The 17,050-nt window shown below is 43.0% G+C and overlaps 1 protein-coding gene across 5 annotated transcripts in view; it reads right to left on the minus strand.

The window, feature by feature from the left end:
• Positions 1-17,050, minus strand: part of LOC143282945 (excitatory amino acid transporter-like) — a 93,900-nt gene that overhangs the window by 7,349 nt on the left and 69,501 nt on the right. For all 5 annotated transcript variants that reach the window (XM_076588853.1, XM_076588848.1, XM_076588850.1 and 2 more), the window contains 7 exons: positions 7,448-7,646; positions 6,593-6,803; positions 5,770-6,020; positions 5,092-5,218; positions 2,721-2,954; positions 1,014-1,208; positions 130-264 (listed from right to left, as the gene is read on the minus strand). In XM_076588853.1, the coding sequence (XP_076444968.1) occupies positions 130-264; positions 1,014-1,208; positions 2,721-2,954; positions 5,092-5,218; positions 5,770-6,020; positions 6,593-6,803; positions 7,448-7,646 (1,352 nt within the window). The remainder of the gene's footprint in view (positions 1-129; positions 265-1,013; positions 1,209-2,720; positions 2,955-5,091; positions 5,219-5,769; positions 6,021-6,592; positions 6,804-7,447; positions 7,647-17,050) is intronic.

A 17,050-nucleotide genomic window follows, 5' to 3' on the forward strand; every position in this document is an offset into this window, starting at 1 on the left:
CAAATTGTGTAACTGAGGGCATCAAGTCTAAAATATTTGGCCCTGGTGAGTGTTTCTCACACAGAAACCTGGCAGTGAATGAGTTAAATAAAATAATAAATAAAAGAAGAAGAAGAATATATGACTCACAGGAACCAGTCGACAGACACAATGAGACTGATGTCTTCAGCTGGAAGTCCAACAGAGGTCAGCACCATGATCATGGTGACCAGACCGGCGCTGGGGATGGCAGCCGCTCCAATGCTGGCACAGGTGGCGGTCAAGCTGTAACACAGTCACTGTCCAGTCAGCATTGCTGTCCACAGGCAGACATTTGTCAACAGATTCAGCTCTAACCAAACAATCCAGTGACCACTTCTGATCAATCATCTTGGTCAATCACATATGCATGCAGGCCTTTCTAACAGAACTTCTAGCATCAGCAAATTTCCTTGATATGGTGTTTGACTCATGATGCAACAAATCATGAATGTTTCGAATAAACTGTCAGATCATGAACCTTGAAAATAATTACAGTTTCATGATGGGACAATTAGATAACAATGCACACATTGCTGCTTGTGCTATTCATTTCATCCCAATGACTTCCTCCATGCGGTGAATAGATCTGGATCTAAATTTGATCATTTTTTCCCCCTTCTTCTCTCAAACACTTTACTATCATTGCAGAATGAATCAGCAGAGGCTAGATCAACATTCCTGTTCAAAAGGGAGTTGGAGGTGGATCAATAAATCAAGAACACTTCTTCTTCCTCCTCTTCTCCCTAGACTATGTGAAGAGTCAGTGGGACACCACACAGAACTGTTCATCAGATCCCTCCAGGTCAGTCTGTTGTGTGTCAACTGTCTCTGAAATGATTTTCTTCTCTATTCTTTAAGAATTGAAGAACCCTTACCTGAAAACAACGATTCTGTCTTGGTGAAGAGCACAGCCATGAAATCAAAGACCCTTACCTGAAAGCAATGATTTTTGCCTTGGTGAAGAGAATAATGATAAAATCAAGGACCCTTACCTGATGGCAATGATTTTGCCAAAGGTCATTTCCATGCCATTCATTTGAGCGATGAAGATGGGGGCAACGGCCTCGTACAGTGCTGTGCCATCCATGTTGATGGTGGCTCCGATGGGCAGCACAAAGCGAGTCACACGCCGGTCAATGTTCAGGTTCTCCTCAAGGCAACGGAAAGTCACAGGCAGGGTGGCCGTGCTGCACAAACCATTTTCTGTTTATTGACAGTGTCTGTGTCATATGGTGTGTCTTGCATGTGTTTATTGACACAGTATCTGTGTCACATGGTGTGTCCTGTGTGCATTTCACTGAAAGTGTCTGAGTCACATGGTGTGTCGTGTGAATGTTTATTGACAGTGTCTGTGTAATATGGTGTGTCTTGCATGTGTTTATTGACACAGTATCTGTGTCACATGGTGTGTCCTGTGTGCATTTCACTGAAAGTGTCGTGTGAGTGTTTATTGACAGTGTCTGTGTGATATGGTGTGTTGTGTGTGTGTTTGATAACAGTGTGTCTGTGTAACATGGTGTGTCTTGTGTGTGTTTACTGACACAGTACCTGTGTCACATGCTGTGTCATGTGTATTTCTTGGCAGTGTCTGTGTCACATGGTGTGTCTTGTGAGCGTTTATTGACAGTGTCTGTGACATAGTGGCTGTGTGGCTCAGTGTGTCTCGAGTATGCCAGCATGGGAAAGGAAGGTGAGAGGACATCCTGTGTGTGAGAGGGTGTGAGCATGATGAGGTGACGTGTGTGTGTGTGTGTGTGTGTGTGAGCAGTGAGGTGTGTGGATGCTGGAGGCTCTTTCTATTATATATCATAAATAGTGCGCCCTCCCTCTGGAAATCCTGTGCTAGAAATTTCCTCTTGCTCCCCTGTTGGCTTTCTCCTTTTCTTTCTGTTGTCTCTTCCTTTCTTTTTTCCAACTTGCTGGTCTATTATCCTGTATTTTCTCAAGATAATCTTAACTTTTTGTTAATGCACTTGATAATTGGGTACTTTTATTTTGTCTCATTCTTTTTAGCATGTTTCACATGTGAACTGCCAGCTGGTGATTTTGGTTAAATGCATAAAGCTGGAATTTGCTTCTTCCCCAATCACAAGTTGAAGAAGAGACACAAATGAAAGGAAGCAACTCATCCACAAATTTTCTGAAGAGCACAGTTTATCAATCTGGGTTGTTTCCCCATTATCTGTCTCAGAGACACAGATGGGCAGCAGGTACCAACAGTATGGAAATCAAATGGATGTAAAAAATACAGAATGCAAGGAGTTGAGCACCGTCAGTAACATGTTTGCAATAAATGATAATAATGAAATACTTTTTTTTTTTTTTTAAGCTATTGACACAGTCCTTTTCTCTAGTCCTTGATTTTCCCCCACACATGCTCTTCCACCCCCACCCTCACCCCCAACCATCAGTGTCCTCTCTGTCAATAACCTGTCTGCAATATTATATTATAATAAAAATCAAATACTTTTTCATATGCCCATTTTCTCTAATCCTCGACTTACTTTGCTCCATTCACTCTTCCCTAACCACTAACCCCTTTCAGTTAATAGCCTGTTTGCAATATATGATAAATATAACGCTTTTTATCATACCCTTTCCTCTATTCCTTGACATGCTTCATTCCATCCACACTTCCCCCACCACCCCACCCCACCACTAACCTCTCCCCTACCACCCCTGGCCTTCTACAGCCTCACCTGGAGGCAGTACCCAGGGCAGTGACCCAGGCCTGCAGGATACCCAGGAAGACACGCAGGGGGTTCTTGCGGGTGATGACGAAGTAGATGAGAGGCAGGATGAGAACGGCGTGGATGATGAGTCCGGTCAGCACGGTCACCATGTACATGCCAAGCATCTGGCCCACTTTTGCCGGGTTGTCCAGGGACAGGATCTTGCCCGTGATCAGGAACATGATACCGATCGGGGAGTACCTGCCACACATTGCCCATGATCAGTAACATTATACCATGGACATGCCACATACATTACCTCTGATCAGGAACACTGTACCAAGGGGAGAGTACCTGCCACACATAGCCCATGATCAGGATCATGATACCAATTGGGGGGTACCTGCCACACATTGTCCATGATCAGGCAAATGATACCATGGAGCTACCACACACATTGCCTGTGATCAGGAACATGATACCAAGGGGAGAGTACCAGCCACACACATTGCCTGTGATCAGGAACATGATACCAAGGGGAGAGTACCTGCCACACACATTGCCTGTGATCAGGAACATGATACCAAGGGGAGAGTACCTGCCACACACATTGCCTGTGATCAGCAACATGATACCAAGGGGAGAGTACCTGCCACACACATTGCCCGTGATCAGGAACATGATACCAAGGGGAGAGTACCTGCCACATACACTGCCTGTGATCAGGAACATGATATCAAGGGGAGAGTACCTGCCACATGCATGCAGTGTCACAGTCACAGCTAGAAACAAGCACTGTGACAATCACTGCTTTCAGCTGTGTGTCACACACTGCAGCAAAATCCAGGATTTTGAAAATCACGTGCTCTTAACCAGCAGATTTAGTTTGAATTAAAGGGGAAATAATTTGTTTGTCGCATATCCTCAAATTTTCTGCCATACTTTCTGCTAGTGAAAGGAGGAGTCTCCTCGACCTGACCGACAAGAAGTCGATCCCACTTGTCGGGGCTGTGTGTGTCACCCTGTGAGATGTGCTGGGTTGGGTCCGGTGGGGAGCGGACAAGGGGTTGGCCCTTGGTACTCCCAGCAACCCAGCGTGCACCATAGGTGCGCCCCAGTATGGGTAGAATGGGGGTAACCACCCGTGGGCACCAGCCATACTGTGACCCGAACCCAAGGGTCACTGGCACCTTGACCTCCATGAAGGGAAAAACCTGGCTAAGTCGGAGGGAGGTCAGGTCCGACTTGGGTGTCAGTCCCGCCCGAAGACAAGCGGGCTGACTGCCCGGAACCGCCTGACACGCGCGGGCCTCCCCCAGCAGGGGAGACCGGCCGGATAGCGGGAAGACCTGCAGAGCAGGTTGCCACGCGCCCCGAATACCCTCCCGTGGGGAGACTGGGGTGGCTTGGCCACCAAATTTTTCTCCCCCCCCCAAAAGGAGGTGGGGGAGGGGGGTCGACAGAGAAGGGAGGAGGGGGAACAACAATGGGACCCGTGAGGGCCGTCTCCGAGTGGGGACCCGGGTAACGGCCGGGCGCGGCCTCCCCTTGGGAGTTCGCACCCAGCTGCGAGTCCCCACCGCCAGGAGAGGACTTGCCACTCCCCCTTCTCCCTGCCTCGCGCTGGGACACCTCGGGAGGCGACGCTCGTACCTCTTTCCCCCCGGTCCCCTTCATGACCGTTTTACTGGTACGAAAGTCGCCTCCGCGATCAGCATCTAAAGACACATCGCCGCGGTCCGTATCGGGAGGAATCATGAGCTCCGGGCCTGGGAGAGTCTCTTGCCGAGTCTCAGTCCCAGCATCATGATCCCTGCCTTCGTGGTATGGCACACGAGGCATGGAACCCGCGCTTAGGCACCCAGTGAAAATCCGACCCCCAACAGAGAAAGGAAAGACAGGATCGACTTAGAGGTAGAGAAAAACGAACGAATCGAGGGTGCCGGTCGAATCGAGTACACAGAATGTAAGAATACAATAAACACAAGCCGCATGCAGCAAAATAAGGCCAAATGAATACGCTTAATAGCCAAAAAAAGCGTAAGACGAGACAGAGCGTAAACCTGACAAGATGGCGTGGAGAGCCTTGGCCAAAGGAATGATTCAGCGCTTATAGATTTTAGAGGCGTTTGATTGGCTGAGAGCGGGCCGGGCCAGGACTGCTCGTCTTTTCACTGTTAGCCGCGCAAAATTTGCCCAAGCAGAGCAAACCGATAGGCCTAGTTTGCATCAGTTTGACATGGTACAGTATATGACACCAAACACGTATTTTTTTCCTTTCCCAATAGCCTATTAAGTTCTTCTGAGAATGTTGTAAATATGTTGCTATTTTTCCCCCCAAGAACAGCCATGCCTGAAGATCAAAGCTACCGCAGATGAATAGGATTCCATGACGCACCACATGACAATGGTGACGAGTTTCATGATGATCTCATTGAGGCAGGTGAAGAAGTCCATCATGATGCGGCCACGTTCCCCCATGTTACTGATCAGGATGCCAAAGGCCGTGCAGAAAGTGATGATGCCTGCACAGCACACCAGCAACACACTGCTCAACCACCACTGCCATCATCAATTCACAGGAAAATGTTCCCTGACGAGAAATAATAAATGACAAGAAATAATGCATGCACAAAAAACAAGAACAAACTAATAAACTCTGGTGCTTTAGATTTTACAATTATGAAAGTAAAAATCTGGTATTATAATGATCATTATTTTGTGTAACTATATCCCAAAGGTATTATTTTTACCCTTGGAAGTTGAAGAAACTTAACACAACATACATCCATAAATTCTGAAGGTATCGAAACTCAGCCTGCTTGACTTTCCTACCAACTGATCATGACAATCTGAGTGAATTTCAGCTTTTTGTGAACATGTATATTCTAATGTTAGCTTCATGAGGAAAGTTAAAACAACCAACACAGCACCTTTGTAAGTAATTTTTTTTCCTGTTAATGTTTTTACCCCTTGCCGATGGAAAGAAGAGACACAAGTGAGTGATTTTATCTTCAAGATCATATCACTTCATCTGCCAGCTTCAATGGCCAGAATTCTAGCACTCCATCCTTACCCAAAACATTGATTCCGTCAGCCATCGGGAAAGTCCGAACCCACTTGGTCTCCGTCTCCTTGACAACGATGTAGGTGGCATTGCCGTCCTCGATGGTAGTGAGGAGCGTGGTCTGGGTGGTGGTAGCCAAAGTCACGTTGATCGCATTGCTCACATTTTCCGGGAGATCATCAGGCATGGAGGTGTCACTTTCGTACACCGTCTTGGTGTGCTGAAAACAGGCCTGCAGCAGGTTGTCTGGGAAAATATTCCTGAAGAAACAAAGAAGTTCTTAAGAGTTCAGTCCAGTTACTCAAGGAGGCGTCACTTCATTCAGACAAATCCATTTACGCTACACCACATCTGCTAAGCAGATGCCTGACCAGCAGTGTAACCCAACGCCATCTTAAGATCAAATACAAGAAATGTTGCTACACTGCAGATAATATAATAAAATAAGAAAAATATTCTAATACCACATGGTTAAATCCACAAAAAATGTCCAAAGAAATGTGCAGTATATGTTTTACTATGAACCTGATATTATCCAGAAAAAAAACAATTCCATACCCAAAGAAGTTATAGATTATTGTTTATTACCCACCCTCTATCATGCAAAAAAATTTCCAAGATGAGCAGTGGGTACATTTCACAACAAACCTGATCAGACACAGAAAACTATCCACAGACGTAAGCAGCATATACAATAAATAGCTATGCAGGAACAAAAAAAAAAGGAGTTGTGCCTGATTATGAGAAGGTCCTCATACTGGGGACAGCAGCACAAATTTCAAACAGAAAAAAATCTGCTTTAACTGAGAAGCAATACAAGAAACTAGCAAACCTGATAAGATCCAGAAAAGCGTCCATGGAAGTGGGGGGTTTGCCCTCATCCCTTTTGAGGTTGACACCTTCCTTGAAGGACTTGTCACCAGGGTGGATGGCAACCACCAGGATGATGCCCAGGATGATGGCGAAGAACGTAGTGCTGAAGTAGTACACAATGGCTCGTAGACCCATCTTGCCAGAGTTCTTGGCATCCAAATTGGCCAGACCTGAGTTAAAGAATGACCACTGATTTTTCTAATAATGAGATCATCTGAATTTATAATAATCGTTATTATCATTCGTATAATCATTATTATCATCATTATCATCATTAATAGCGCCTATCTTTAGTTGAAAACCAACTGTAAGCACTTACCAAACATACTGATAATAAGGCCGGACAGATATTGTTTTGTCATTGTTATGCTGAATGAATTCTTTATTTCTTTTTTTCCCCAATGGCATACTGCTATCATATCCAGTTTCAGTTGTCTTATCATGTATCAAAAAAGGGGAAAAAATCCTAATACCACCTAGTGTTCATAAATTTACAGTCACAGCTTGAGTTTAAAAATACCAAAACTAAAATTTGGCTTGCATAGAACTGTCTTACTTTTAGCAAGAACACACATACATGTGCACGAGTACAAGCATGCACACACATGTCATGGATGAAAAGTAGAAAGGAAGTACATAAATTTACAGTCACAACTTGCATTTAAACATGTTAAAACTAAAATTTGGTTTGTATATAATTCTTACTTTTAGCAAGAACACACATACATGTGCATGTGTACACGCACACACACACACACATATATGTCACGGATGAAAAGTAGAAAAGAAGTGCAGTGGGTAGAAGGACACTGACCTGTGATCATGGAAGACACGATGAGGGGCAGGATGAGCATCTTGAGCATCCTCATGAGGATGTCTCCAGGGAAGGAGATGAGCATAATGGCATCCGCCGAGGGCTCCACAGCACGCAGACTGAAGCCCAGGATCACACCCAAAAACACCCCAACCACCGTCAGCACCAGCAGCAAGTTGCTTCGGCACCATGACAGCACCTGCGAAAGCCTGGTTTGTTAGTGCCACCATCAATATTGTCTGGTACCTGTTGTGTGGGAAAGCCTGGTTTGTTAGTGCCATCATCAATATTGTTTGGTATCTGTTGTGTGGGAAAGCCTGGTTTGTTAGTGCCATCATCAATATTGTTTGGTATCTGTTGTGTGGGAAAGCCTGGTTTGTTAGTGCCATCATCAATATTGTTTGGTATCTGTTGTGTGGGAAAGCCTGGTTTGTTAGAGCCATCATCAATATTGTCTGGTACCTGTTGTGTGGGAAAGCCTGGTTTGTTAGTGCCATCATCAATATTGTTTGGTATCTGTTGTGTGGGAAAGCCTGGTTTGTTAGAGCCATCATCAATATTGTTTGGTATCTGTGGTGTGGAAAAGCCTGGTTTGTTAGTGCCATCATCAATATTGTTTGGTATCTGTTGTGTGGGAAAGCCTGGTTTGTTAGTGCCATCATCAATATTGTTTGGTATATGTTGTGTGGAAAAGCCTGGTTTGTTAGTGCCATCATCAATATTGTTTGGTATCTGTTGTGTGGCAAAGCCTGGTTTGTTAGTGCCATCATCAATATTGTTTGGTATCTGTTGTGTGGGAAAGCCTGGTTTGTTAGAGCCATCATCAATATTGTTTGGTATCTGTGGTGTGGAAAAGCCTGGTTTGTTAGTGCCATCATCAATATTGTTTGGTATCTGTTGTGTGGAAAAGCCTGGTTTGTTAGTGCCATCATCAATATTGTTTGGTATCTGTTGTGTGGGAAAGCCTGGTTTGTTAGTGCCATCATCAATATTGTTTGGTATATGTTGTGTGGAAAAGCCTGGTTTGTTAGAGCCATCATCAATATTGTTTGGTATCTGTAGTGTGGGAAAGCCTGGTTTGTTAGAGCCATCAATATTGTTTGGTACCTATTGTGTGGGAAAGCCTGGTTCATTAGTGCCATCATCAATATTGTCTGGTACCTGTGGCATGGGAAAACCTAGTTCGTTAGTGCCATCATCAATATTGTGGGAAAGCCTGGTTCGTTAGTGCCATCATCAATATTGTCTGGTATCTGTAGTGTGGGAAAGCCTGGTTAATTAATGGAGTGGAATTTGTTTAATGTCCTGTCACACATACTGGTGATAGTAGATTTTTTTTTTTTAAGTATTAATTTTCATATCTGAATCCGGTATTGAGTGGGAGGAATCTGCAGTGGACCATTACAAATGGCGCGCTGCTGAGCACAAAGGCGCCAAGTTGTGCGAGGCCAACAGGACTGCTGCAGCTGTTCAGAAGAGGCAGGCCAGAAAGTCACGGGCAAACAAGCTCCCTGACAATGATATGTCTGTCTTTGTCTGCCCCAACTGTCAGCGAATATTTCGTGCGCAGATTGGACTATTCAGCCATCTGCGCATTCACAGATAGATTCATGAGCATCCCCCCCCCCCCCACCACCACCCTCCCCCCATCCCCCAGCTGGATGACAACGATGGTCATCATTGATCTTGATGGACACACACCACCTCTGTTTCTTCCGGGAGTTGTTATAATTTTCTGAATTTGTGACGTAAAAATGTTTTGTTCAGTTTGACGTTGTAATGTTCTTTCAGAGCTTTCACTGCTTTGTCATAGTCTTTTACGTCTCCTGTGTTTTGTAAAGTTTTGAAAGTGTTACTTGCTTTCCTGCGGTGTACAGTAGAAGTGCACGTCGTCGTTTGTTTTCATCCGAATCTTCGTCAATAAATAGTCCGACACTGCATGTGATTCAAACTCTTCCAGCCATGCTGTGAAGTTGAACGAGACGGTTTGTGCGTCACCTGTTATGTTGAACGGCTGTGGTCTCCCCAACAAGTCATTCATGTTTATTCTCGTCGCCATTGTAGTGTCCCGTGATTGTTCTGACTTTGTTCTGCTTTTTTTTCTTTCTTTCTTAAAAAAAAAAAAATATATTATCATTATTTAGTTAGTTATTTGTTTATGTCATTTCATTTTTTAATTAATTTTTTTTTTCTCAAGGCCTGACAAAGCACGTTGGGTTACGCTGCTGGTCAGGCATCTGCTTGGCAGATGTGGTGTTGCGTATATGGATTTGTCCGAATGCAGTGACACCTCCTTGAGCTACTGAGACTGAAACTGAAACTGTTCTGCTTTGATTTGACTCCACTCAGTATCCCTAAACTCATTCATGCTAAGCTGCAGTCAGACAACGGTTTTTGAGTCTCGCTCCATTTATTCCCAGAATGCTCCTAAGCCACAGTAACAGTCTTGTTACGGAATTCTAGCCAAACACGACATCCCTCCTTTTCTCGGGAATTAATTTAAACCTTATATATATATATATATATATTTTTTTTTTTAAATAATAAAGCATGACCTCTGTTTCTAACCTTTAAATTAATGTCAAAATGTGTAATGACAAAATCTAACGAAACCGACTATTTCTCTTTACTTTGAAGTTAATGTTCAACTTTATATTTTATTTTGTTATCAATATATATATATATATTTTTTTTAATATTAACATCATAAATTCACAGTGAAATGTGATGTTTACAACACAAATGATTTTCACTTGAATAACTGAATTTAAAACTTTATAGTCTGTTTCACAAAATGTCCCTGTCTCATTAATGTTTTTTGCAATATGAAATGTCAACTTCTTGTTGAATATCTTCTCTTGTTTTAACATTTAACAACTTACATTAACTAACATTGAATTTATTAAACAAATAAATGTTTGAACAAATTAAATCAATGTAAAGAACTTATGCTTCAATTAACAATACTGAATTATGTGGAAATGTACTTGTTTTACATTACAGTCTTCACACTTTGAATGTGTTTTTGCTTTTGTCTTGTGGGTTAGAGCATGCTTCTCTAACCTAAGTTAAGTCATCACAAAGTCACTGAATTTCTGTGGTATTTTCTTGGTTTGTGTGGGTCTGCGTTTGGGAGTTGTACTCTGCTCATCGTTCGCTTCCAGTGTCATTGGTACGACCAGTGGGTTTGTAATGTTTCTGGTGTCATTGGGATTTGCAAAGTGTGGTGTTTGCACACCACGTACGCAGGGCATCTCCGTTGTCTCATCTTCTCGGTCTGGTGTAGGGAGCGCAGTCTCAGCAGGAATAGCTCCAGCCTCTTCTTCTTCGCGATGAAGGTATTTCCTCATGAGGGAGGAGTTACGGCTACAGACGGCTCCATCTGATGAATGGATGGTGATTTTGCTGCCATGTTTCTGAACGACTTCAAAGGGTTCAGGGATGAACGGAGTTTGCAGTTTTCCAGTCTTCTGGTTCTTCATCAGCACCCTGTCTCCAAGATCGATGTCTGAGGATTTTGGTCCTCTCCTCTATTCAGCATACAATTTTGAAAGTCCTTTTCTTTCAGCATCATGATCTCAGGTTTCCTGATCAATCGTTTCTGTTGTGAGTTGAGAGCAAGTTTCGTTCTAATTTTGCGTCCGAAAGGAGGAGTTTGTATTATACTCCATGTTCGGTGATACATATACTAACCATGTCAAACTGATGCAAACTAGGCCTATCGGTTTGCTCTACTTGGCCAGTGAAAAGACAACCCGTTTTGCCCAGTCCGCTCTTAGCCAATCAAACGCCTCTAAAAGCTACAAGCACTGAATCATTCCTTTGGCAGCAATGTAGGTCAGGATCTCGTCCTTCCAGTCTTTTCCCTCCGCTTTTGCAATCTTCATTCTTTTCAAGAGAGATCTGTTTTGCCTTTCTACTTCTTCATTGGCCTGAGGCCATCTTGGTGTACTTTTGATGTGTTTCTCTCCGTTTACTTTCAGGAACTTGGCAAAGACTTCAGATATGGATTGTGGGCCATTGTCGGAGTGTAGAGTCAGTGGCAGTCAATGCCTGGCAAAAACTGTTTTTCAGATGGATATTGTTTTCTGAGCAGTTGCTGACTTCATGACAGCGACTTCGTAGTATCTACTGTAGTAGTCAATGATCACGAGGACTGATTCGCCTGAAGGAAGTGGGCCAAGGAAATCGAGAGCGATGTCTTCCCATGGTCCTTGTGGTAGTTTTGTACTTTCCACTGATTCTGGTGGGTTTGGTTGGCTCACGAGTTGGCAACCGTGGCAAGTTTTGCAGTATTTTTCTGCTTCTTTCTCCATTCCGAGCCACCAAACTTTGGTTCGCAGGTTTTGTTTTGTTCCAGCAATCCTAAAATGTCCTTTATGGGAAAGGGCAATGATTCGTTGGCATAGTTTCTTCAGCACGACAATTCTTGAACATCTCAGCACTAACTTGCCGATTGTACACAGCTCTGGACTGATGCTGCATACAGTTTCAAATTGTTGTCATTCCATCTTCCCGTCTTGAGATTTTCTCGAACCTTTGTCAGTTCTTCGTCTTCACCTGAAGCTCTTTCTATCTCCCTTGTGGTCACTGCATTTGGCATTGCGCTCACTGCAAAGAAATGAACGTGTTTCTCTGTTTCTTCGGCCAGTTTTGACTCAGTTGGTGTCAGCGTGAGCAGGCATGATAGCGAGTCAGCGATGTTGGTTTTGCCTGGGATGTAGACGACTTTGAATTTGTAGGCTTGAAGTCAAAGGACCCATCTTTCTATCCGGGCACTTGGTTTTGAGCGTTGAATGAAGATGACTTGTAGAGGCTTGTGGTCCGTCAGCAGATCATATTCAAGTCCATAGATGTACGGGTGGAATTTTTCATAAGCCCAGACAATGGCAAGGGCTTCTTTCTCTGTTTTAGAGTACCGTCTTTCTTCATCTGTCAAGCTTCGACTTGCGTAGCTGATCACTCTGGGTGTGTTCTCATGAACTTGGACAAGAATTCCGGCTATCCCCCGACTGGTGATGCATCCACGATGATCTTGATTTTGGCTTTGGATCATAATATCCCAGAGTTTCGGCGCTGGCTAAGGCTTTCTTCAGTTATTCAATTGCCGTTCGCTGTTCTGGTTCAAAGATGAACTTCTGGTCCTTTCGTGTCAATTTTCGTAGCGGGTCGGCCAAAGTTGCAAAGTTTGGGATGAATCGCGCACAGTAGTTCTGAAGTCCAGGGAAGCTTCTGACTTTATTTGCTGTTTCTAGTTCTCTGGCGTTCAGGATTGCCTCTACTTTCTCCTTTGTGGGATGAATCCCGTTTGCTGTCAGTTTGTGTCCCAGGAACGTGATTTCGAACTTTCTGAACTTGCACTTTTCTTTGTTCAGTGTCAGGCCGGCGTCTTGCAGACGATGTAGGGCTTGGTATAATCGTCGATCATGTTCTTCTTTGTTTGGACTGTGGACTATGATGTCGTCTGTCATGTTTGCTGCTCCTGGTATTCCTTGGAGAACTTTCTGGATCTCATGCTGGTGGACCTCACTTGCTGCGCTGATTCCCATGACAAGGCGTTTGTATCTGAAAAACCGCTGTGTGTGACAAAAGTGGTCAGGTCTCTTGACTCAGGGTCTAGTTCTAGTTGATGACAGCCTAGTCTGAGATCTAGTTTTGAGAACATTTTGCTTTCACTCATGTATTTCGTCCATTGTCGGGATCGGATTTACAAGATAAAACGCCACAAAGAAGAATGAGGTCCCGAGGTTATCTGATCCTCCCAGTCAACAAAGCAGAGTAGCCCCGCTTGGTGTATACGCTGAATTGATATGCCTGGATGACGAGTCCGAGGTCAAATCTAAAATTAGCATTCCTCCTCTCTCTCTCTCCAGCCCCATCCACTGAAATATTCATCATTAATACGCTCAAATACACACTACATACATTAATGCGCGCTGCAGTTGTGTGTGTGAGTATGCGCGCGCCAGTGTGTATTCACGTGCGTGCATGGTGGGGAGGACGTGAGTACAACTGTGCACTGACGCTTTTGACTTCGTCTTTTTAAATCCATTGTACTGTCAATTTTATAATATGGCAACATATGATCGGTTCTTGAATTTAGTAACAACAACAACAAAAAAAAGACAACATCAACAAAAAAGAGAGGCAAAGCCTTCAAGACTCACTTGTGATGCACTTTAAAAAAAAAAAAAATCTAATCGTTAAAATGTGTTCTGTATTTATCATAAAGCTTCGCGTTAAAAAAAAGAAGAAAAAGTCCTAACCAAATTCGAACCCCGCGTGTTCGAGTGAGAGGAACTGCCTTATCCATACACTATCGAGGCTCCTTAACTGACGTTCTAAAATTTAACATTTGAACATACTTTTTTAAAGGGCGATAAATCAATTGTGGTATTCGCAGCGAGAACGCTGTTGAAATAATATTATTCTGGTGTATCTTGGGCATTCAAAAAATCTTTAGGGGCAATAAAAAATTCTTTTTAATGCCTATCGCCGCAATCACACTGCAACATTTAGCCGTTTTCACTAGATCTAGATAGATGTACAAGTTTAGTTACACCCGCCGGGAATGTAGTACGACACGGTCGATTCAATTTCTCTTTATGTTCATTCTAGTTTTATAGTTTTAAAGTTGATATGAAAATTTAGTATTTTGTTAAACAAATAACATGTAGAGCCAAGTACAAGCACTTCTAAACGTCGTAAGAAGTGAAAAGGACTTCATTTTGAGAAAAGACTGGAAATCTTTTCGTTTCATCATGATCAGTTCAAGGGTATCAACTTGCATGGTTTACAATTTTTAACTGTGAATTCAGACTAATTCTGTGGATATTTTTATGGCAGTTTGGGGCATAATCCAGTAAGTGAAGAGGCGTTCACAAATCTTTCTCTGAATAAATATTTAACGGTCTCCTTCTCCAACTTTCCATCACATGTTATCGTGTCTTGTCCATTGAATATAGGATTGAACGGACAGGTCAACAACTTGAAACAAAATGGCGTCGTTCGCGTTCGCGAAGAATATGAGCACGTGCTTTAAATGTGTATAAATATGTGTACGCAACTGATTTTTGCCCATGACCTTTAGGGCTCAGCCAACAGATCTGTATTGATTTTAGTATTTTCCGAAAAAGACCACTTGGGCGAATGAACATAGTGAAAGCCCTCTACACTGAGAGTAAAGCACACAAGCCTTTAATGTATTGAGTATAAATTCAAAATGAAATGTTTAAGATGAGAAAGATCAGTTTAGAGCAAATTACGTCCCCTCGCATTAATTACAGAGTAATTTCCCTTTTTACTACTTTGCAAAATAAATAAAACTTCCATGCTTAGCAAAAGAAGTTCCTGTTTGAACAAAAAATGATAATAATGACTGCTCTTGTTGTTGGGTCAGAATATCAGATCAAAGTGCCAAGTTTAGAGAATACAAAAAATATACATATAACAGTAAATGAAGTTTGCATATAATTAGGCTTCTTTTTTCTTTCTTTTTTTTGTGCCCATCCCAGAGGTGCAATATTGTTTTAAACAAGATGACTGGAAAGAACTGAATTTTTCCTATTTTTATGCCTAATTTGGTGTCAACTGACAAAGTATTTGCAGAGAAAATGTCAATGTTAAAGTTTACCACGGACACACAGACACACACACACAGACAACCGAACACCGGGTTAAAACATAGACTCACTTTGTTTACACAAGTGAGTCAAAAAGCATAATACAGATCTAGAAAGTATACAAAGGAGATTCGGTAAACAAATGTTTGGTTCTAGTAAACTTGGCCATGACGATGATATATTAATGCTTAAATTACCAAGCTTGTATTTCAGAAAAATAATACAAGATATCATGTTTGAAACATTTGAAAGTCCACATGTAACCCCTCATTACGCAACTCGAACGGAGGGCAACAATTTAAATTTTAAGTTCACTGAACCTTCGCACATAAAAACGCCCTTGCAAACAAATGGATTTGGTAATTTGAGGAACACGTTTATATGTAGGTGATATACCTTCTGATGTCACTAATTATGGGAACGCCAAAAATTATCGAAATCTAACACTACTATCAATGGGATCTGCTTCCAAACAAATCTTTTGCGGTGTGTTTCTTGCCGACAAGGATTTATTAACGTGACAGGGCAGGCAAAGGACTACAAATTTGGCCCATCATACCATTGGATCTCGTGGGTACGTCACGAAAGACGAAAATAAGTAGTCAAGACAGAAAGCTTTCCCCAGTGAGGATGAGGGTCTCTTAAAGTTCCCATTAAATATGACCAGGAGGACAGCCACCTGATACAACAGCGCTCCCCAAAATAAATAAATGAATAAATAAATAAGTGAGGTGCTGTGGGAGAATCGGTAAGGCGTTCGACTTCTGATCCAGTTTTCACTAGTGATCAGGGTTCGGGGACCCGTTTCGGCATGGTGTTGTGTCCTTGCCCTGCTGGACTGTAAGGGTGCACTGACGGCGAGACTTTCATCTTGGCTCCCCCACTACCCCCAACCCCACCCCCCCCCACACACACACCCTGCCCACTAAGCCCATCCACCATCCCCCTCCTCCTCTCCAAACCCTTCTCTTCACTCGATCCATCCAAATGACATGTGTCTGCCATAACGTAAATCACACAGAAAAGATAATCGTTGATTCCTAATTATGTCTCAGCTTGCAAAGTTTCTACCAAGCTGAATCCCTAAGTTACAACCAAGCGTACCTTGGGTCATCACCCTCACTGCAGGCCGTAACCAATGGGAATGCCAGCCAAACAAGTGTGACAGAGGTCAGGGTGTGGAGGGTGGTACCGCCAGAGATGTATTGAGTCCCGTATTTTGCCATGTTCTTGCTGTGCACGCATTTATCTTTCTCTGCCTACCTGGCAAACAGTGTCAAGGTGTACTGACGCGCCCTTGCCACCTCTGTGATTTGCTCCCATCTAAAATTTCCCCAGGACAAAATTCAAGGCTACTGGAAAGAAGGGGTGAGGGAGAAAATACTGAATAATTATATTATACACTCTTTCCTCCTGCAGTAACTTTCAGATTCTCACTTATCTATTTTCTAAAGACCTGTCATAATTGGATGGAGTTAACTTTAGCGTCTGCATACATTCCCAAACCATCTCCTTTTGAGTTATTTTCTGGACATCTAGTGCTGATTCTCCTGTGTTTAAAACTCTGTGTGTGTGTGTGTGTGTGTGTGTGTGTGTGTGTGTGAGAGAGAGAGAGAGAGAGAGAGAGAGAGACAGAGACAGAGACACAGAGAGAGAGAGAGAGATGAGATGGATTGGAGAAATAAGGGAGCAAAAAATTCAGTCAGCCAATCAGACATACAAGGCGTAGGGGTTATATATAAGTGAGCAGATTAAAACTGGTTATAACTGACCCCCTTTTTTTCAATAAAGTACTCGATGACCTATTGTAAAACGGACTGACCAACCCATGACAGCCAACACTGAGCATGCGCACATAATGCACACAAAATTCATACAAAACACATGCGGTCTCTTGTACACCTATTAATGATGTATGCAAATGCACACATAAACTTGTTTGCGCACAAACTAACGATTGTGCTGAGTGTTGGTCTTGTGG

Source organism: Babylonia areolata, chromosome 6 (genome assembly GCF_041734735.1).
Source record: "Babylonia areolata isolate BAREFJ2019XMU chromosome 6, ASM4173473v1, whole genome shotgun sequence".
Lineage (NCBI taxonomy): Eukaryota > Metazoa > Mollusca > Gastropoda > Neogastropoda > Buccinidae > Babylonia > Babylonia areolata.